We start from the raw sequence: 23,125 nt of genomic DNA, 5'->3' as shown, positions 1-23,125 counted from the left end.
ACCTATACGACATCTAGTACAATATGCAAAACTTTGGTTTGAAGCACAAATGAGTACTGGAAGTTACTCAGGTTACCACGCACTTCATCTCCAATAACATACACAAAAAGAATGCAACTCCATTACGATTGAGATCAGCATCTACGATGGCTATGACGAAGGTAGAAGAGCACAAGCACAGAACGTCCAAGCCTATTTGGAGTGCTTTAGGCGAGTTGGTTCGCAAACTCCGACCGAGCTCCTTATCACCTTGAGAAACTTTCTATCTTTGGCTGCCCGGTTGACTGTATTGTTTATGATGCTTTCTTGCCTTGTGCGACGGTTCGACAGACCAGCAATTTTTTTGAGGGGACAACTTACCGTGTGACATATTTAAATAAAATATAAAAATATTATTATATATAAAATTAAATCTTAACAACATTTTATATATACATAAAAATAAAATTATAAAAATATAAATTACGAAGTATTACCAACTAGGTCAGTGCTATTACGTAGTAGAGTAATGCTACATACAATTATGGAGTGTGTAAACGCTGGATAATTATTTTGAAAAAGAGTGAGATCCATGATTAAAAAATTTATTTTTTTCATCTAAGACCTGTATTAATTCACTTTTTCAAAGAAACTGAACGAGATTTGCACAATTTATGACTGTAAATATCATTTCTCATATAAATATGGATCGACCCTCTATATAACAGAATTCATTCATTCAATACAATATATAAGCTTCTTGGTTCAATACACTTTTTCCCCTCCTATCTAGTGTTAGAGTATTAATAGTGAACTCAACAAAGTTTGATCAAAATTTGATTTGAAAATTCACTTTTACAAATTTAGTTAGTCACTTTTCAACAACATCAAATAACAAACTTAACAAATATATCACTATTCTATTAAAATATTAACTTTGAAAATTTTCTTTTATTTTAATTTTAATTGTAATTTGAATATTTATACGTTATTAAGAAATTACACATTAATTTTCTAATATTCATATTATTTCAATGAATAAAATTTTTTAATAGTTTTTTTACAACAGTCATATTTTTTTAACGATTATATATTTCTCCAATGAATATATTTTTAAAGGGTTGTATGTCTCCAACATATGCCAACTTCATAGTTCACACTCTTTTGTTCCCTAATAAATTAAAATGCTTAAAAGTTCTATACGAAATTGTTTATTTTTCCAATAATGAGCATTCCATTAGAACTTTCAACTGAGCCATAAACAGTAAATAACAAGCCATGGCATGATTTGACAACAGATCCACCAACGAATGTGGTGTATTGACTGACAAATAGTTTATTCTAATAATTTAACACTAAAAATGAATACGTTCAAGCACAAGCATCTCTTGCTCATATGCACACACTTCGGGAAAAGGAATAGCATGCGGGAGAGAGAATTTTGGCGAGTAGCTGGGGTGAATAAATTTAGCTAGTAAAATTAATAAAAATTAAAATTACTATAATTTTATTAAGTCTATTACAGTTTTTTTTTATGCAAACTAGTTAAATTTTAGTCAAATTTTAATTTTGTTCAGTTCACTGCTAGTGTTCTTTTTAGGGTAAATATAGATCAAAAAGTGTCACGACTATAAAAAAAATTATACAAAATAAATATATAAATTAAATTTATTTTATGTGATCCATCATACTTTATAATAAATAAGTTTTACAATTTAACGCATCACATTAAATCACGTTAATTTATAAATTTATTTTTATATAATATTTTTATAATTAAAATATTTCTCTTAATATATCTTTTGCTTTGTTTCTTTACTGTCCATGAAACATTGAAACAACTGAGAGAGAGAGAGAGAGAGAGAGAGAGAGAGAGAGAGAGAGAGAGAGAGAGAGAGAGAGAGAGAGAGAGAGAGAGAGAGAGAGAGAGAGAGAGAGAGAGAGAGAGCTTTCAGGTAAGCATCATTATTGAGTTAAAATCTATGTAAACATTATTAATTTATCTAATTAAAAGGTGATCGATTCAAAATTAGATTATTTATTTGAGAGTTGACAAGCCAAAAGCCCACAACCAATCACAAATTATCGTGTACAAATTGTGCACTTCATTGGCAAGTTTATGGGTCAGGAAACTACGCAAAAGATGAGGTCACCATGTTTTTTATTTGGTAGTGTTATTTCATGCTGATCTGTACTGATGTATGATTAATTAGGATTTTACCGCTTTGGTAGGAACCAAAAAGCTAGGACTGGACCAATTGCACTCTCTACAGTATTCGTGTCCACAGGTACTATTTAAGGCAGACACAACAGCAGAAACTCAAACAGAGAGAGAGATCAAAGTTGTGTCACGCAAAAAATGGAGAAGGATATGATCGGTGCATCCAGAGCTCATTGTTTAGTCTTTCCCTATCCAGCTCAAGGACACATTAATCCTATGGTGGAATTCTCCAAGCGTTTGAAGCACAAAGGAGTGGAAGTTACACTGGTTAACACCCACTTCATCTCCAAGAACATACAAAAAGAAGGTAACTCCATCGCGCTAGAGACCATCTCCGATGGCTACGACGAAGGCGGGAGAGAGCAAGCAGAGAACGACCAAACCTATTTGGAGCGCTTTGAGAGAGTCGGTTCGAAAAATCTGACCGAACTCCTGGAGAAACTTTCTAGGTCAGGGCGTCCTGTTAACTGTATTGTTTATGATCCTTTCTTGCCTTGGGCTCTTGACATAGCCCAAGAGTCTGGATTAGTCGCAGTGGTGTTTCTCACTCAATCCATTGCTGTCGATATTATATACTACCATGTCCACAAGGGAGAGCTGAAACTCCCTCTTTTAGAGCCAGAAGTTTTGCTTCCTGGCTTGCCACCTCTCGAACCTCAAGACATGCCATCCTTCATTTACAAGTTGGGATCCTATCCAGATATCTTCGACATGCTCGTGGGGCAATTCTCTAATGTTGAGAAAGCTGATTGGGTCCTTTGCAACACCATATATGAGCTGGAACAAGAGGTAAGCAAATCAATTGGGGCTTTTAATAAACTATTAGCCTTTTGATGATCTATTGCTAAATATCTTTGCAGGCGGTGGATTGGATGTCAAAGATAATGCCTATGAGGACGGTGGGACCAACAATTCCATCTATGTTCTTAGACAAGCGGCTTGAAGATGATAAAGACTATGGTCTCAGCATCTTTAAACCAAACACCGATGCCTGGGTGAAATGGTTAAATGATCGCCCGAAAGGGTCTGTTGTTTATGTCTCTTTTGGGAGTATGGCCATTCTTGAAGTTGAGCAAATGCAAGAACTGGCATGGGGTCTGAGGATGAGCAACAACTATTTCTTGTGGGTGGTAAGGGCGTCAGAGGAGGCAAAACTCCCCAAAAACTTTGTAGAGGAGACGTTAGAAAAGGGATTAGTGGTTCAATGGTGTCGTCAATTAGAGGTCTTAACACACGAGGCAGTAGGATGTTTTGTGACCCATTGTGGGTGGAACTCCACGTTGGAGGCCCTGAGCTTCGGCGTTCCAATGGTTGCAATGCCACAATGGACAGACCAGAGTACGAATGCAAAGTATATTATGGATTTTTGGAAGATGGGACTTAAAGCTCCGATGGATGAGAAAGGGTTAGTGAGGCGAGAAGGAGTAGTGCACTGCATAATGGAGATAATGGAAGGAGAGAGTGGAGAAGAGATAAAGAAAAATGCCTTCAAATGCAGAAAATTGGCAAAAGAGGCTATTGACAAAGGTGGAAGTTCTGACAAAAACATTGAAGAATTTGTAGCTAATCTGGTTGCTCGTAGCTCGTAAGTCCTAGTTAGATGATCTTCCCTTCCATCAATAAAAATGTTATATCTCCACACAAAAAATATTATAAAAAAAAGTTGTGATGTGGCAAATATTATATAAAAAAAAAAAGTTATGATGTGGGGTAGCTTAATGAATTATTTCAGATTTATTTTAAAATAAAAAAACATTTTACAAGAGAAATTATATGACTTTCCTTTATAAATTTATATAAATTTACATCAAATTATATCCTATTTACTTTTTGTAAAATAGGCCATTTTGTAATCATATTCAATCTCATAAGGATTAGGAATGGTGAACATCCTAATCCAGTTGCTGACAAATCTCTGTCCTCATGAAGTTGAGCTATATATCCGGCTTACTGATATTCTCTTGTAAGTACCATTTTAGGGTGGAGCTTTGCTAGCTACTCGTAAAGTAGTTGTGAATAATCTTTTCATTGTAATAAATTGATCACAAAAGTTCATTTTCTTAGTATCATACACTCTACTTTTATATTTATTTATTTTATATTTTATTTTTATTAAACTAATTGAATTTTTTAACTGATCATCATCCTTATACTATGTACTTGTTATGAAAAGAAATATGTGTGATGTATGATATAGAGATGATGAGTAAAATTTTTGTTTAGAGTGAGATCACCTAGTTTCATTATCTAATGAAAACTGTAAAATGATATAAATAATAAAATCTGTCTCTTTTAATGAGTTTAAGCTTTTAGAATAAGTGATGATTTCATATGATATCAAAACAGTCCTCATTTGACTCTACAATATTTCTTCCTGTTAATTAAATATTCTATGTGATGAACTCACTTATTGATATATAAATAATTAAAAAAATATAAATAATTAAATTTACCTCATGATCTTTAATTTTCTCAAGTTTAAATTTTTTAGAGAAACGGTGATTTTATAAAAACAACATCAAAACATTTTTGCTACGATATTAATTTACCACCGGACCTTATAGATAGAAAGATTTATTTGCTGCATGTTATGTTTCCAACGTTAAAGGTCAAAAAATAAAATAGTAGCTGTAGGTCCATGTGACAATGAAACGCCAGGACAAACTTAATTGGTAATGCTATTACTTCTTTTTTTATTTTTTAGAGAAATTTATTATAATAGGCTTTAATTGATTTGTTTAAGACATTACAAGATGCTTGATTCAATCTACTTTGTCCAAGAATACAGAATTACTGGTTAAAGAAATTGCAGCTTTTGCTAGGAGATGAGCCACATGGTTAGCATCTCTTTTCACATAACAAATGTCCCAAACCGAAAAGATAAGACAGCAAAGCTAGAATATCCTGTATTAGATGACCACAAGAGCAATATAAACCTGCAGGAACTTTAAATTCACAACATTTTTAGCATCTTCCCCATAGATTGCTTTGTCAAAGTCTAGTTCCAAACAAAAAGCAACAGCTAAGAAAACTCCTTATAATTATGCAATAAGAGGTGTAGGATTTCCAAACTTGAAAAGTTGTTTTGAAGCAAGAGAGGCGCTTTGCAACAGCCCTATTGCTGTTGGGGGAAAGGGAAAAATAGCCCACTGATAAGCTTGCTCCACGTAAGATAAAGAAATCTAGATAAAGTAGAATGCAAAACAGGTAATTAAACCCTCTAATAGCAAACTCAGCAACTCACCGCTGCACCCTTCATTTCTCTTCGAATCTCGCAAAATCCCTTGCACCTGAAAATAATCCTTCCCCTCCAATCTGATTTATCCTCCAAAATCTTGTGAAAATCCTGTTTCCGCCACCAATGGTTTGATTTTATCTCTTTATTTATCTCTTTTGCTTGGAGAATATCTCTTTTGAACTTGATCAAATATTGAAAAAATGGGTTAGCTGTGGGGTTTGTGAAAATAAACTTCTATTTGCTTTCTTTGATCACCGGGTTTTCTCTTTAAGCAAAAAGCATCACACCGTGTGAAATTTACTTGCCTTGGGATCGTGTGAAATTCACTTTAGCATGTTCTGGGGGTCGCCCGTGCACTGTCTGGGATGTGCTTCGTCGCCAGTCTCTGTTAGCTCCGTCGCAGTCATGTTATATTGCCGGTCTGTGTGAGCTCGGTCGCAGTCGCGCCGGGGGGGGGGGTGGAGTTTGGGTAGCAGAATGAAAACGTGATTTGGGTAGTAGAGTGAAAAAGTGATGCACGGAGGGAGAGTTTGTGTAGGGATAAAATTTGGTGTAGGCAAGTGCGTAAATTGCCCTCTAATATGTTGACATGGCAGGATGAGATTGGTGGGCTAGTTATATCTTCAGACCAGATGGGCTAGTCACCAGGTTTTCTCTCGATCAAATGTTGAAAAAATGGGTTAGTTCTGGGGTCTGTGAAAATAGACATCTATTTGCTTTTTTTTTTTTATCACGAAGTTTTCTCTTTAAGCGAAAAATATCACACCGTGTGAAATTCACTTCAGCATGTTCTAGGGGTCGCGCGCGCACTGTCTGGGATGTGCTTCGTCGCCAGTCTGTGTTAGGTCCGTCGCAATCATGTTATATTGTCAGTCTATGTGAGCTCTGTCGCAGTCGCCCGGGGGGGAGGGGGGTGGGGGCTTGCTCTGAAAATCCAAAGCAATATCCCAATTTGCTTTGATACAATTTCATAATGGAGGTTGCCAAACTTGACCATGAGCTTGCCCTTGTAGAGTATTGGGAAATGAAGATTGAGTTATTGACTAGACCTCTTCCTAAAAAACATTAGCCATCTAAAATAAGTGAGAGGCATGTGGAAAAATACCATCATATTCATACAAAATTTTATTACAGCTTAGCCAGAAAAGTCTAGCAATTACCAAGAAGAGTTCAAAATGTACAGCTTCTAAATACCCTTCTATGGTAAGAACCAGGTCCATGAAATTTAGATGAGGAATACTACAATTTAAATTTTTTTACAAAAAAGAGCCCAAACATCCTTAGCAGAAGGGCATCCCCAAAGAAGATGTATCACAGTTTTCACTTCAGTTGAATAGATAGGATTCAAGTCTTCCTGCAGCACATGCTTGAGTTTAACATTGCTTTTAGTGGAAAGTATATTACAACAAGATTTCTAAATAAAAGATTTACCACTGGTGGTGTGTTGGAATTCCAAACTTTCATCCAAAGAATGATCAATCACAGTTGCATGAGAAGAGGAACAAAAAACTGAGAATTTAATTCGAGTTGATGGAAGATAATATGCACTTTTAACAGAAAATCTCTCCTCATTTCTCTTTTCTATCACGATTCACTTCTTCTTGAGTTTTATTTTATTTACATTTCTCTTTTCTAGTTAATTAACTAGAAGGACAATTTAGTGAAGTAGATATGCCATTGAGATAGATACCCATGCGGTCATCATCATTATAAAAGGTCACCAGCAATTATATTTTTAAAAAATTATTAACCCACAACCGATCTCTTGCAATATTTTACGAATTCATATTAAATTAAGATTAATTTTATAAAATTAAAGGTTTTTTTTTTTTTTTTTGCATAACTTCCAAGTGGCAAAAAACAAGGTACTTACCTATCGGTATTGATCAGAACAGGCAGATCTGTTTTATCGTTTCCGACAATCACTGCCACGCATTTGCATTTGCATTTGCATTTGCTATACTTTCGTGTACAAATTGTGCACTTCCTATTCTCATACTCATAGTACCTGATCAGATGAGATGCGCATGCATCAGTATTCTCAATGGTTTTTATATTATATAAAAAATATAAATTATTTAAAGAATAGTTTAAAATATGTTGGCGTGAGTTGTAAATTGGAGCAATTTTAGGAGGTGGGATGGAAAGAAATTCTATCATTCACATGTTAGCTTAATTATAGGAGCAAAATCCGTATATTCTCATAAATACTTGTAGCTAACGATTGAATATAGAGGTGAGTTATTTTTTATACACAGCTAGAGAACTTTGTGACAAAAAATAAGTTTCATATATCTAATTATATAAAAAAAAAAGTTTAAAATATAATTTTCTACAGTAACTTGTTCATCATGTAAATATTTTTATTATTATTTATATTTCATTTACTCTCTCTCTCTCTCTCTCATCATGTAAGCAAATTCTTTTTATTGTTCATCATTTAAAACACTTCTCTTATTTTTTTATCCAATTTTTTAATTTTTTGATTTTATTTTTAATTTTTATTTGGTATATATATTTTTATTTTGTGTGTATAAGATTGAATTATATTATATTGTATATAAAAATATATTGCAAATATAAAAAAGTATATGGATTTTGAAAATTTATTGATAGAAATGAAATATTTAAATAGAATAAAAAAATATTTAAATGATATGAAAAAAAATAGATAAATTAATGTATGATATATTATCAAAATTAAAATATAAAATAAAAAAAAATAAAATCTAATAATATATTTTAAAAGATAAGATAAACTAATCATAGATATCATAAGTGATGTGTGACTAGGATTCCACCACAATATAGTTGGCATCACGCCTTTTATAAATCTCCGTTTGGACATTATGACCTCTTTGAATATTGGGTCGAGAAATTTATGAATAATAATATAATGATATGCGTTGTTTTATAAAATTTTAAGAAATAAAATAAAAAAAATTAAATAAAAAAATTATAAAATTAAAATTTTTAATTTTTTTTTTAAATTTAATTATTTTTTATATTTTATTTGAATGTTTAAAAATTTGTAACTATTAAGTAATGATTAGATAAAAAATTTAAAAATTGAAAATAGAAAAGTGTTTATATTTAAATGATATTTTGATGTTAATATAAGATAGGATGAGATGAGATTAAACCATCATAAAATTTAAATGGAAATTAAGAATATTTTGATAATATGTAAATAAAAATAAAAATAATTAATAATTTATAAATAAAAATAAATAACTCATGAAATAATATTATAATAGTAAATTAAAGGCCCGACGTCCCTCATTGCATTATTATCACGTGAGAAATACTTTGTTTTCAAGATTCCTTATGGGGGCATGCGTATTGCGCACCCTAAAGTCTCATACCATATTTATTGGCATTATTGCCAACCCAATCAAACAGAGAGGGGGAGACAGAAAGAGATCTCAGTTTTTTCTTTTTTTTTGTCAAAAATGGCGAAGGAGACGAGTGCCTGGAGAGCTCACTGCTTAATTTTACCCTATCCAACTCAAGGACACATTAATCCTATGGTCGAATTCTCCAAGCGTTTGGAGCACAGAGGAGTAAAAGTTACACTGGTTACCACCAACTTCGTCTCCAAGGACATACAAAAAGAAGGCAGCTCCATTGCGCTCGAGACCATCTCCGATGGCTATGACGAAGGCCGGATATCGCGACCAGACAACTTCCATGTCTATTTGGAGCGCTTTTCGCAAGTCGGTTCGCAAACTCTAACCGAGCTCCTTGAGAAACTTTCCAGGTCTGGCTGCCCTCCTAACTGTATTGTTTATGATCCTTTCTTGCCTTGGGCACTAGATGTAGCTAAAAAGTTTGGGTTACTCGGAGCTGCGCTTTTCACTCAATCCTGGGCTGTTGACGTTATATACTACCATGTTCACAAAGGAGAGCTGAAACTCCCTCTTTCAGAATCAGAAGTTCTGCTTCCTGGTTTGCCACCTCTTGAACCTCAGGACATGCCTTCCTTCATTTATACGTTAGGATCGTACCCAGGTAGCTTGGAGATGCTTACGGGACAATTTTCTAATATTGAGAAAGCTGACTGGGTCCTTTGCAACACCATTTATGAGCTGGAGCAAGAGGTAAGCATGTTAATTAACTGGGCGGGGCTGAATCCTGAACTTTTGATTTCGTTTTTGTTTTCCTTCTTTTAGCGATGCTGTTTTGATTTTTAGGGATCTTGTTTTATTTGGATTTGAGAATTTTAGGAATTTGTTGAGATGAGTTTTTGGGAAAGGAGAAAATCTTGAATAATAATTTTTTTAAAATAAGTGTTGCATTGGATTTTGTGAGAGTAGATAGATAAATTTGAGAAATTATTTGAATATAATTTTTTAAAATTATTTTTATTTTGAAGTTTGTAAATTTGTATTAATTTTTATGTTTGAATGATAATTAGATGAAAAGTTCAAAATTTGAAATAAAAAAATTGTGTTTGACTAATGTTGGAAATGGAATTGTGAGAAAAGTTAAGAAATTTTGGAACACCTTGAGGCTTGATAATGCCAAATATGGCAAATTTCTTTGCAGGCGGTGGATTGGATGTCAAAGATAATGCCATTGAGGACAGTGGGACCAACTATTCCATCTATGTTCTTAGATAAGCGGCTTGAAGATGACAAAGACTATGGTTTCAGTGTCTTCAAACCAAACACTGATGCTTGCCTAAAATGGCTAAATGATCATCCGAAAGGGTCGGTTGTTTATGTTTCTTTCGGCAGTTTGGTCGCTCTTGAAGATGAGGAAATGCAAGAACTAGCTTGGGGTTTGAGGATGAGCAACAGCTATTTCTTGTGGGTAGTCAGGGCCACAGAGGAGGCAAAGCTCCCCAAAAACTTTGCGGAAGAGACGTCGGACAAGGGACTAATGGTTCATTGGTGTCCTCAGTTAGAAGTCTTAGCACATGAGGCAGTGGGATGCTTTGTGACACACTGTGGTTGGAACTCTACGTTGGAGGCCCTGAGCTTTGGTGTTCCAATGTTGGCAATGCCACAATGGACAGACCAAAGCACGAATGCAAAGTTTATTATGGATATTTGGAAGATGGGACTTAAAGTTCCAGTTGATGAGAAAGGGATAGTCAGGAAAGAAGCAGCAGAGCATTGCATAAGGGAAATAATGGAGGGAGAGAGAGGAAAAGAAATCAAGAAAAATGCTTTCAAATGGAGGAAATTGGCAAAAGAGGCCGTGGACAAAGGTGGGAGTTCTGACAAGAACATTGAAGAATTTGTAGCTGAATTGGTTCGCTCGTAGCAGGTTGCATCTGTTTCTTGCTCCAGTACCATGTCATAATTTGGGCTCGTTTTTTGCTGTTTGATGCACACACATTTGCTAGCTGTTTAATAAACTCCGGTTTGATATGATCAGGACAAAAAGATGAGCCTTTTAGTTTTGTCGATCAAAAATGTCAGATCTTTGGGGAATCATGAATTGAATATTTGTTGGTCCATCTCCATCCCAACGATGTACTCATGCTTTGAGTCATCGGGCTGGCACTGATATTATCGCATAGGGAATATCGCATGCGGACTTGTTTTCTTTATTGATCAAACAAGATGATTAATCGTTGCTTTCTCGTGAACGATTTGGGATTGTATATAGGATCGCTATAGCAACTTTAACATGGGCTGAGGTGTATTGTGCAGCGAAGAATCTGGACATGGTACCGAAAAGCTCAGCATACAATATTATTCATTACCCTGCATGATCAGACATCAGATCAACTCTTATGTTCTAAATTAATAAATTCAAAAATTAATGCATAATATTATGAAAAATGATATTTGCAGTCGCGTAATGCTTAAATGTCGTGTAATTTTTTTTTCAAAAAATGAGTAAATACATGACTTATGTGATAAAAAATTAATTTTTTAATAATAGATTTTACTATTTTCTAAAAAAATTATACAGTATTTATACATTCTACGACTGTATGAAATATTACTATAATATTATATCATCACAGTAGGCTATAAAACGAGATGAAAATATATAGTATAATCATTTTGACTAAGGATATAAAATGAGATAAAACTGTTTAAAATGTGTCATATCAGTCGGCTTGATTAAGGTTTATAAAGGGAAAAATGAAAAATAGCAATGCTTAATTCTTCGTCATGACGAATTATACCATTAACTTTTTGGAAACATTGTATTTACAATTCATTAAGCTATTATAGAATGACACATAAATTAAAAGTTTTTTTTATAAAAAAGTTTAATTATATTATATGGTGTGACAAGACGAGAGTACCACATCATTCACGCTACGAGAGTACCTAATAATTTTTTTAAATCCAGACAATCGAGATCTCTTTCAATTTATTTTCAAGGAAATTAATAATTTTTTTACAACTTTTATCACTTTATATAAAATAAAGGGTATTTTTATAAAATTAAAATTTATTTTAATTAAATAACACGATTAAATTGATTGATTGTAGAATATAATACTGTAAAATAGTTGTAAAAAATCGCTTCTTTAACCTATATCTTATATTTTCGTTCGAATAGTACTTTCTTCAGGATTTAACATCACAGGCATATGGTGAACAAAAATGATTGATGCAACCAAGCGGGGGCACCCCCACGGCATCACATCTGACGTCGCATTATTACAAACGACGTTTTTTCGGTTTCTTATCAATCACAAACGTAGAGGCCTCCTTCCCAGTTCTTTCCCCAAGAACTCCCTCTGAGGCTTCTTAGTTTATCTAATGTTATTCTCCATAGACAATAGGAACTCCCCCACAGTTTATCTAATGATCTTCTCCATCGAAAACAGATCGGTGATGCCACAATATTCACCCTCATCGATTTTATCAGTTATACTGATCAGTTTTGGTCTTTTGGCTTTGTGCATTGTGGAGCTTAAATCCATGAAGTGATGGCTTCCTTAAGTGACACTAGACATTGTCAGATTTCATATGACATAAAAGGAAATTATAGGGAGGGAGACAAACATCCAATCCATATGCACATGCGGAATGCCACAGCAAGAAAGTAATAGGCAGAGAGACGTGCGTCTAATCCCCAATACACTGTTTGACGATGTGGTAAACGAAAAGAAAAAAGCAAACAAGTGAAATATGAGCATAACACATCCCGTTTTAAGTTTTTTTTTTTAGGACCGAAGCTCTTAGACACAACCACATTTCACATTTGAAGTAAGATTTCTACAAACTCCAATCAAAATGTCTTCTTTCATCCATTTTTGCCTTTAGAATGCAAGCAACAAAAATTAGAGATACAAAAAACGTGACTTGTCCCTCACCAATACAAAGGTAAAGGGGCAAAGAGAGGGAAATACAAAAAACGTGGCAGCAGGGAGGTGCGGTGCAATGAAGGGGCAAAGAGAGGGAAATACAAAAAACGTGGCAGCAGGGCGGTGCGGTGCAATGAAGGGGCAGAGAGAGGGAAATACAAAGGAAAAGGGAAGGCTCAGTTGAATGCTATGGGAGCTATAAAAGAGCAAAGAAATCATTCGATAACTAGGCTTCGCAGCGAAATTGCGATGATCAAAGTCCTCCGAGGGTGGGACTTCATGCAAAGACGAGTAGATCGGCTCGTCCTCCAAACCCAAAGTTGTTCACGCGTGAATCTAGCCAGCTTCTTCTAGACCCGAAGATAGAGACACTGACCTATAGGTTTTTCTTTGCTCTGATTTTTTGCTTCCGAATGGTGAAACTTTCCCTCCTTTCCTTCTGAACGACGACCCTCCTTTTCTTGCTCCTTTTTAATACATCGGATGATGTGGTATAATGCCACGTCAGTTGATACTGCAAAGGGTGCGCAGCTCGGTTGTCTATAGCACTACCGTCATGCGAAAAATTCACTCTTCATCTTTATACTATATCATACATAATTTTTTATTTATTTATTTTTTCTTACTAAATATGTTGTATATAGATAATAAATAAAAAATTTTAATTAGTTTAAAAAGAATAAAATAAAATTAATAAAAATTTATACTCGACAATTTTAAGAATAGGAAAATGTTTTATAGGAATATAGGGTGGCTCCCAGCTCTAAAGAAAGGGTTAGCTAATGATAAAAATTGAAGAAAATAAGGGAGAGAACCACATTAGAAATTTTTAGGCTATAATTTTGTTATTTTTAAGTATGATTGAATATAAAATAGGGTAATGATAAAATAGGGTAAAATGGAGTAATGTTCTTAGACAATCGGCTTGAAGGTGACGAAGACTATGGTTTCAGAATCTTCAAACCAAACATCGATGCTTGCCTGAAATGGTTAAATGATCGTGAAAAGGGTCGGTTGTTTATGTTTCTTTTGGGAGTTTGGGCACTCTTGAAGCTAAGCAAATGCAAGAACTAGCTTGGGATTTGAGGATGAGCAACAACTATTTCTTGTAGTTGTGGATGGTCAAGGTCTCAAAATAGGCAAAGCTCCCCAAAAACTTTGTGGAGGAGATATCAGAGAAGGGATTTTTGGTTGAATGGTGTCGTCAGTTGGAGAAAATTGGCAACATAGGTTGTTGACAACGATAGAAGTTCTAACAAAAATATTGAAGAATTTGTGGCTAAATTGCTTGCTCGTAGGTCCTATTTGGGGCTATTATATAATTATTATTTTAATCTCTTCTGTATAAACGACATCACATAATTAGCCTTCACCTATGGGATTACATTTACCATTACGTGATTTCAGGATATTATCTCCAGCATGATTGCAGGCACACTGATCGTGTCATTACTTGTACAGCTTGCATTGTATATGTTTCTTTTCTTGTAAAAGTTTCCTTTTATAGCTCTATTTCTATAACTATAAATTGTATTCGAATCCTCAATAAAATGGGTGATTCATACACAATACTCGTGTTTAATATTCTCTACATGGTATCAAGAGCTCGTTAATCTCAAACAAGAATCTTCTTCCTGGCCTTTATCATGTCTTCACCCTTGAGCAACTCTGGTCCCCCACCCATCTCCAACATTGAAACCACCCTTTCCCTCATTGCTATCAACACTGCATCTCAGCTGCTTGTCAAGCTCACAACCACGAATTTTCCTTCATGGCATGTGCAATTTACTTCTCTTCTTATTGGTTATGATCTTTGTGGCTTCCTGGATGGATCCTCCCCATGTCCACCGCGAGCTACCACTTGTTCCTCTAGCACCATAACCTCGTCCCAGTCCCCTGCATACCTTCATTGGTACCGACAAGACAAACTTCTCCTCAGTGCGATTTTTTCATCTGTCTCCGAGAATGTTATGCCCCTTATCACCATGGCTAACACCTCTCGAGAAGCATCGGACACCCTTGCTCGTCTGTTTGCAAATCGCTCACGGACCAGGGTCATGTAGCGAAAGGAAACAATCACGTTGAATCAACGTGGATCTCGCTCAGTCTCTGATTTTTTACAGTCCATCAAAGCCACGGCTGATGAACTTGCTCTTATTGACACCCCTCTGACCAATGATGATCTTACTCTTCATGTCCTCAATGGACTTGGAGCTGAGTTTTGTGACATTGTGGCTCCCATTTGAGCTCGGGAAACCTCTCTCACGTTTGAAGAACTTCATGATCTACTCCTTGGACATGAAACCTATCTTAAACATCTGGATCTCACCTCCTCACCACTGGTGGCCACTGCCAACACATCTTACCGCATAGATAATTCATCTCCCAAAAATCATTACCGAAGAAACTCAAAAAAGCCTCAGCAACGTAACAATCGTCCTGATCCTACATGCCAGTTTTGCGATCAACCTGGGCACACAGCTAAGCAATGTTATAAGTTGCGATCTCCTGATGCAGTTGTCGACTGCACAACCACTGCTGGTCAAGAGAAAAAGTGGCTCATGGATTCCATTGCCTCCCACAACATCACCACTGATCTCTCCACCCTCAACATTCACTCCTAATATGATGGACAAGACGAGGTTATCATTGGCGATGGTACAGGATTACCCGTTACTCACGTTGGCTCTATGAATTTTACTGCACCTACCCGTTCTTTCATTCTTGATAACACCTTATGTGTTCCTTCTATTGAAAAAAAAAAAAAATTGATCTCTATTCATAGCTTCGCCAAATCTAACCTTGTCTCTGTTGAATTTTTTCACTCTCATTTTCTTGTGAAGGATCTACTCACGGGGGCACACCTGCTTCGCGGTAACTGCATTGAAGGAGTGTATCCTCTTCCTGCAATGGACAATCCGAATAAACAAGCCTTCTCGGCTCTTGTTGCTGGGACACGGGTCTCTCTTGATGCCTGGCATAATCGTCTCGGACATCCTTCCCATAAAATCATGCAACATCTTCTCTGTCACACCTCCCTTCCGTTGTCTTCCAAGCAGTCCAGCAGCACCTGCATTTCTTGTCACACAAATAAATCCCACAAGCTTCCGTTTCCAACCACATCTCTCACAAGTCATTTTTCCCTTGAATACTTGTATCTGATGTATGGGGTTCTACCCCAGTTGTAGACTCAAGTGGTTTCAAATACTATGTATTATTTGTTGATCACTTCACTAAGTATTGCTGGATCTTTCCTTTAAAAAATAAATCCGATGTTGCATCCATTTTCTCTCAACTTGTTCATATTCTTGAACATCAATGCAGTCACAAGATTAAAAACTTGTACATAGACAATGGTGGAAAATTTTTCAAGCTCAAAGCCTTCCTCACCTCTCAAGGCATCAGTCATCTCACTATAGCCCCTCACATGCTGCAACAAAACGGCATTGCTGAACGACGTCACTGACACATTGTCAAGACTGCCTTAACTCTTCTCAATCGCGTAAACATGCCATTAACATACAGGCCCTTTGCGTTCAAGACAGCCGTCTACCTAATCAATCGATTACCCACCCTTGTCCTCAACATGCTAAGTCCTCTAGAAAGACTTTTTAACCGACCCCCTAATTATCTCAAACTTCATACATTTGGGTGCCTCTGTTTTCCGTGGTTAAAACCATATAGCACACACAAAATGGAACCCAAGTCCCTACCATGCGTCTTCCATGGTTACTTAGACTCTCAGAGTGCTTATTTATGTCTTCACATGGACACTAATCACACATATATCTCTCGACATATGACATTTGCTAAAGATATATTTCCCCTTCATGCACCCAATTCACCTCCAGTACCAACTTCTCCATCGCGTCCCTGTCTCGTGGATCTCTTCATGCCACCTGTTCCTCCCGTCCCAAGTTCGGATGCAACACCTCTTTATGCAGTCACGCCTCAACCACCCCTATGATCAACTTCGCCTGAGGTTAGTATCAGTGTCCCTTGCTCTTCATCATCACTACCTCCCCCAGAGAATCCTTCTCCACCCGAGAACCCACCTCCACCTGAGGATCACCCTCCTTCAGAGGACCCACCTCCCTTGCGCAAGGGTCACTCGCTCCATGAACAACATCTATCGACCTAAACAACTCTATTTGGTCACTAAACATCCCGTTACTCCATCAGTTAAGCCAACGTGTGTTTCTCAAGCTATTCAAAATCCAAAATGGTGCCAAACTATGTCCGAGGAATTTATTGCTCTGGTTCGGCATGGCACCTGGACTCTTGTCCCTCCTCATCCTTCTCAGAATCTCGTTAGCAACAAGTGGATTTTTTGACTCAAGCGAAACCCAGACGGTAGCATCGCACGGTACAAGGCCCGACTAGTTGCAAAGGGTTTTCATCAACGCTCTAACCTTGATTATGGTGAAACATTTAGTCCGGTAGTTAAGCCTACCACTCTTCACCTTGTTCTCTCCCTTACACTGCAACAAAACTGGCTTCTCTTTCAGCTTGATGTGAACAACGCATTCCTGCATAGGTCACTTGCTGAGGACATTTTTATGAAGCAATCAGCTGGCTTTCAAGTGTTCTCATCCTTCTTTTGTTTGTAAACTCCACAAGTCCCTCTATGGACTTAAACAGGCACCAAAAGCATGGTATACGGCCTGCATCAAAGCTTACTTCAAATGGGTTTCCAAAATTCTAGTTCTAATTTCTCTCTTTTCATCTACAATTCCGATGGCACCACTCTACATGTCCTCGTCTACGTTGATGATTTGATTCTTACAAGTAACAACTCCACCCGTCTTCATCAACTTGTCCATCAACTTGGTGCTGAATACTCCTTAAAGGAACTGCAACCTCTTCACTACTTTTTGGGAATTGAGGTCATCCCTACCACTAAGGGTCTCTTCCTCACTCAACAAAAATATGTTCGTGACTTGCTTGATCGTACACGCATGGATGATGCTAAGTCGATAACCACTCCTCTGTCCACAAGCGTCAGACTTCATCTTGAAGATGGTTCCCCTCCAATGGATTGCACAGAGTTTCGCCGCATAATTGGTGCTTTACAGTATCTATCCTTTATAAGGCCTGATATTAGCTTTGCCGTTAACAAGCTGGCGCAATTCATGCATACTCCCAGCTCTATTCACTGGCAAGCCACCAAGAGACTATTATGGTACTTGAAGCATACTGTTCAGCATTGCATCTTGCTTCAACGATCGTCCCCTCTTCAACTACGTGCCTTTTCGGACGCCAACTGGGCAGGCAATCAAGATGACCGCACCTCTACTACTGCCTATCTTCTCTTCCTCGGTTCAAACTTAATATCATGGCGAACCAAGAAGCAAAAGGCAATCACTCGATTCTCGACAAAGGTAGAATACCGAGCCTTAGCAGCTGCTACTTCTGAGATTGCATGGGTCAAGTCTCTTCTACTTGAACTTGGTTTTCCTCTCTCAGAATCTCCCCTTTTACTTTGCGACAATGTGGGTGCTACTCACCTTAGTCTCAATCCAGTCATGCACTCCCGAATGAAACACATTGCTATTGATCTCCACTTTGTTCGTGACTACGTTACTTATGGAGCGTTACAGGTTGCTCACATTCCAACTCAAGACCAACTGGCTGATCTACTCACTAAGACACTTTCTCGTTCTCAGTTCCAGCTCCTTTGCTCCAAGATTGGCGTAACAGATGGTACACCATTCTTGCGGAGGCGTATAAATGACATCACATAATCAGCCTTCACCTATGGGATTACATTTACCATTACGTGATCTCAGGATATTATCTCCAGCATGATTGGAGGCACATTGATCGTGTCTTTACTTGTACAGCTTGCATTGTATATATTTCTTTTCTTGTAAAAGTTTCCTTTTATAGCTCTGTTTCTATAACTATAAATTGTATTCGAATATTCAATAAAATAGGTGATTCATACACAATACTCGTGTTTAATATTCTCTGCATTCTGCTACATATTTAATTTATTTTTGTGCATACTCTTACCATAAGAGTGTTTTAGGTTACTCTAATAATTAAGTTCGATTAGAGAGTAAGAAATGACCTAATTTCAAATCTTGAAAACAATTTTACCAAAACTCTATGTAGCATTCGAAAATGGTACAAAATTCATGTTTTGCAGAATATTAATTATAATTGGTAATTACAACCAAACCTTATAGTTTGAATTATTGCTTTGCTGCCTTCATGTTTTTCTTCTCTGAGTTTTTTACCCCTTAATTTCGAGGTAGATATCTCCATAATCCATTAATAATACCCAGATTATCATCGATTAAAAGGTCACAACCTATTACTTCTTGTTAGTTAATTAAGCCACTTCTATAATTTTAATTTGCAACTTTTTAATCTAAACACTTTCTATAATTTGGAGGAGTAATGCATGCTAAGTATAAGTATCAAATAGACAAGTTACATACAAGTCTTTTATAAAAAAGTGGCCGGATTGCGTTCCACTAATAAAAAATAATTTTTTTTACATTTTTTTAAGATGAGGTCCACTTTCATGTCTATCTCTCTTTGAATTGTAAAACTTGATTCATGGGTCAAGAAGTTGTAGAGAATTCTGATCATATTGAAAGTGAGTAATTTGAATTTGATTTTTTTTCTAGGCATTTCATTTGATTTTTTATAAGCTAAAGCCTTTCCAAGTATTGTAAGCATTTTACAGTAGTACTGGTAATTTATCTTTGCGAATTATATATATTATTGAGTTGCTTCGCATCTATTATAATCTATCTCGTCCAACATTTATTTAAAGTATTCACATATCCAATGGCTTTTTTCAGTGTATAACTCCAACTCAACTCATATATAAAGTCCACGGTCAACAACAAATTTCGTGTACAAATTGCATGCGCAGTATATATACTTCATACTCCTGGGACCTAATCAGTTGGCCGGATGCACCGTTAGTCTCTCTGTTCTCTGCGAGTGTTCTTTCATGCTGATTTCGATTTCCTAGTGAATATAGTTACCATGGAAAATGATGAAGTAAACGGGCAAAAGAAACTTAGAGAGAGAGAGAGAGAGTTTTGCGTCCAAAGATCTAGTAGGATACGATTGCCTGCAGGGCTCATTGTTTAATCTTAGCCTATTCAACTCAAGGACACATTAATCCTATGGTGGAATTCTTCAAGCGCTTGAAGCACAAAGAAGCGGACGTTACTCTGGTTACCAACCACTTAATCTCCAAGAACATACAAAATGAAGGCAGCTCCATTACGATCGAGATCAGCATCTCCGATGGCTATGACGAAGGCGGAAGAGCGCAAGCAGAGAATGTCAATCCTATCTCGGGCTGCCCGGTTCATGACTATCGTTTATGTACGATGCTTTCTTGTCTTGGGCTCTAAACGTAGCAAAAAAGTTTGGTTATTCGGGCTGCGTTTTTCTCCCAATCTTGTGCCGTTGATATTATATACTACCATGCGCCCACAAAGGAGAGCTGAAACTCCTCTTTTAGAGCCAGAAGTTCTGCTTCCTTATTTGCCATCTCTTGAACCTCAGGACATGCCGTCCTTCATTTCTAATTTGGGATCCTAACCAGCTTTCTTTGATATGGCTGTGGAACAATTCTCACATGTTCATAAAGTTGATTGAGTCCTTTGCAACTGGATTTATGAGCTGGAGCAAGAGGTAAGCATGTTAACTGGGCGGGCCTATAAATTATTAGGTTCCTGAACTTCTGTTTTTGTTTTTTCCCCTTCTTTCCGCGATCTTGTTTAATTTGCATTTTAAATGAATTTTAGGCTTGCATGCAACAGTTGATCGGCTGCTAAATCTCTTTGCAGGCGGTTGATTGGATGTGCAAGATAGGGCCATTAAGACTGTGGGACCAACTATACCATCTATATTTTTAGACAAGCGGCTTGAAGTTGACATAGACTATGGCATCAGCATTTCAAACCAAACTTTGAGGTTTGCTTGAAGGAAAAATTTAGTTATAAATATAATTGTGTATTAATATATATATCAATTTAATGTAATTAGTTAAAAAATAAATTTTATTAAAAAAAGTGTTAATTTAAATTTTGAATATGAAAGAATTAGTATTGATACACAGATTAGTACGTGACTTTACTTGTAAGCAAAACTCTTACTTGAGATGACTAATTAATGATATTCCAAAGGGTCGGTTTTTATGTTTCCTTTGGGAGTGTGGCGGTTCTTGACATTCATGAGCAAGTGCAAGAACTAGCTTGAGGTTTGAGGATGAGCAACAACTATTTCTTGTGGGTGGTCAGGGCCTCAGAAGAGGCAAAATTCTCCAAAAACTTTGTAGAGAAGACATCTAAGAAGGGATTATAAGTGATTCAATGGTGTCGTTAGTTGGAGGTCTTAGCACACGAGGCAGTGGGATGCTTTGTGACACAATGTGGGTAGAAATCAACGTTGGAGGCCCTGAGCTTCTATGTTCCAAAGGTGGCAATGCCACAATGGATAGACCAATGCACGAATGCAAGTTTATTATGGATTTTTGGAAGATGAGGCTGAAAGCTCTTAGTTCCAGTTGACGAGAAAGGATTAATAGTGAGGTGAGAAGCAGTAGCGCGTTGCAAAGGGAGATAATGGAAGGAAATAGAGGAGAAGAGATAAAGAAAAATGCCTTCAAATGGAGGAACTTGGCAAAAGAGGCTATTGACAAATGTGGAAGTTTAGACAAAAACATTGAATAATTTGTAGCTAAACTAGTTGTTCGTAAGTCCTGGTCAGATCTTCACTTCCATTAACTGCCAAGTTGCATCTGTGTGTTTTTTGCTGCAGCTTGAGCTACAATATTGTGTCATAATTTGGACTTTGTTAACGTTATGTTTCGTACGCCTTTGGGCCGGATTCCAGGAACTCGTGTCTTGAGTCTTTCACTTGCACACTTGAGAAAATATGAAGTATATCCTATTGGTAGTTTGTGGAAGAGCTTAGAGGAATGTAAAGAAAGTTCTTCGTATCTAGAGGTCGGCTTTTATACTAGCTTTCTGGTTGGGGGCAGCCCATACCTGGTTTTAGGGGATTCATGTCACTTCAACTATTCACTTAGTCAGAATCCTTTAATGTGGCATGGCTCCTCGGGCGATATCATTAATACAGCGTGGAGTCTGGAGAGTGGCGCTATTAATACGGCGTGACTCCCTAACTCAGTTCCTTGCTTTTCCTATCCACCTGCCTGCATAGGTTCTCGAGGGCTGGGTGTCAATAGCGGGTGTTAGGGAGACGAGTCCCATCTGCCCCTACCATCTGCTTTCCCCACATGTGGGTTTTGCTCGTGGGCTGAGTACTCTGTAGAGGCACACTGACTCCTTTCAGAGGAGGGTCTTTGGGCTTGGTTGGGCTTTTTGACTTACTTCCCCACTAGTCCCTTGTGGACTTGCTATATGAGCCAATAGGAGGGTAGACCCCTTACAGGCTTGTTACAAAGGTCATTATGTAATCATGTCTAATGCCATTTTTGCGCTTGATGCACAAACATTTGTTGTCTGATAAACTTGCAATATTAATTTTGAGACTTGGACGAAAGATGAAAATTGCATCAAGCTTTTAGTTCTATCCATCGCTAAATGACAAGATCTTTAATAAAGGAATTGTAAGAACATCCCAATATATAACACAAGGAGAGAGAGAGAGAGAGAGAGAGAGAGAGAGAGAGAGAGAGAGAGAGAGAGAGAGAGATTTAGAGATAGTGAGAGGGAGTCACTTGAAGCAGTTTTATTGCAGTCTACAAATTGGACTGCAATGCTACAACCAAAACGTGCAGTGGATTGTTTTGTGTTGTACTTTGTTGGTCCACTTTGGTTGAAAGAGATGCCCACTTCCTCTTTTTTACTATCTTTGGTTAGAAGAAGCGGAAATATAGGAAAATCAAATGATAAATAGTCTGATGTGCTAGCAAACAACCGTCAATGGCAGTATAGGTGCATGAGAAACACGTGCCACTGTTGGATAGAGGAGGATGGCTGGATCTAGAAGATTCAAGGCCGCTGATCCTACTATAGTCGCCTGTGACGACAGAAAACTTAGGCGCGTGGATCTCACAAACGGTTTAGGCCATGTGTGAGACACACACACAATTCATTTGGACGATATTGTTCCAGAAGCTGAAAGATTGGCAACTGAAGAATCTTGTGGAGAAATGCGTGACAATCTTAAGTAGCCGGAAAGCAATAGATCGGCCTATCTCTATGCTATGGTTGGAAAACAAGAAAATAATCAAAAATAAATCTAATAGACAACTCCAAGAAAGATCGGAGAGTAAGAGGGAATGAGGAACCGATCGAAGCTCCAATCCCTTCTGGATGTAAATGGGAGGATGTTTATGAGATGGATATAGAGGTTTGGGAGACAGCTTTAGCAAGGAGAGAGAGTAAATAAGGCCAAATCCACT

General features: G+C 36.9%; 2 protein-coding genes, 1 long non-coding RNA gene and 1 pseudogene across 3 annotated transcripts; 3 read left to right on the top strand and 1 right to left on the bottom strand.

Annotated features, from left to right (window-relative positions):
* Positions 1 to 2,292: 2,292 nt before the first annotated feature.
* On the top strand, positions 2,293 to 4,290 carry LOC122291572 (mogroside IE synthase-like). Its single transcript, XM_043099359.1, has 2 exons — positions 2,293 to 2,989; positions 3,061 to 4,290. The coding sequence occupies exons 1-2, from the start codon at positions 2,339 to 2,341 to the stop codon at positions 3,787 to 3,789; spliced, it is 1,380 nt and encodes a 459-aa protein (XP_042955293.1). The 5' UTR covers positions 2,293 to 2,338; the 3' UTR covers positions 3,790 to 4,290.
* A 619-nt stretch (positions 4,291 to 4,909) lies between these two features.
* LOC122292580 lies at positions 4,910 to 6,282 on the bottom strand. Its single transcript, XR_006236959.1, has 2 exons — positions 5,445 to 6,282; positions 4,910 to 5,145 (listed from the first exon to the last, which is right to left on the bottom strand). It is a non-coding gene; the product is annotated as an uncharacterized LOC122292580 (long non-coding RNA).
* A 2,540-nt stretch (positions 6,283 to 8,822) lies between these two features.
* LOC122292805 (mogroside IE synthase-like) lies at positions 8,823 to 10,905 on the top strand. The gene is made up of 2 exons (XM_043101324.1): positions 8,823 to 9,538; positions 9,987 to 10,905. Exons 1-2 carry the CDS (start codon positions 8,891 to 8,893, stop codon positions 10,707 to 10,709), a joined length of 1,371 nt encoding a protein of 456 aa, XP_042957258.1. The 5' UTR covers positions 8,823 to 8,890; the 3' UTR covers positions 10,710 to 10,905.
* Positions 10,906 to 13,626: 2,721 nt separating this feature from the next.
* LOC122292224 lies at positions 13,627 to 21,479 on the top strand (annotated as a pseudogene).
* The last annotated feature ends 1,646 nt before the right edge of the window (positions 21,480 to 23,125 follow it).

The sequence above is a fragment of the Carya illinoinensis genome, chromosome 13, assembly GCF_018687715.1.
Source record: "Carya illinoinensis cultivar Pawnee chromosome 13, C.illinoinensisPawnee_v1, whole genome shotgun sequence".
NCBI lineage: Eukaryota > Viridiplantae > Streptophyta > Magnoliopsida > Fagales > Juglandaceae > Carya > Carya illinoinensis.
Note: the sequence above shows the minus strand (reverse complement) of the source record. Positions and strands in the feature narration are given on the sequence as shown.

What these genes read in the sequence shown, in the direction of transcription:
- LOC122291572 (XM_043099359.1), top strand. Translation starts at nt 2,339, where the DNA reads ATGGAGAAGGATATGATCGGTGCATCCAGAGCTCATTGTTTAGTCTTT. An exon ending in TATATGAGCTGGAACAAGAG is followed by an intron (nt 2,990 to 3,060) that starts GTAAGCAAATCA and finishes ATATCTTTGCAG; the next exon opens with GCGGTGGATTGGATGTCAAA.
- LOC122292805 (XM_043101324.1), top strand. Translation starts at nt 8,891, where the DNA reads ATGGCGAAGGAGACGAGTGCCTGGAGAGCTCACTGCTTAATTTTACCC. An exon ending in TTTATGAGCTGGAGCAAGAG is followed by an intron (nt 9,539 to 9,986) that starts GTAAGCATGTTA and finishes ATTTCTTTGCAG; the next exon opens with GCGGTGGATTGGATGTCAAA.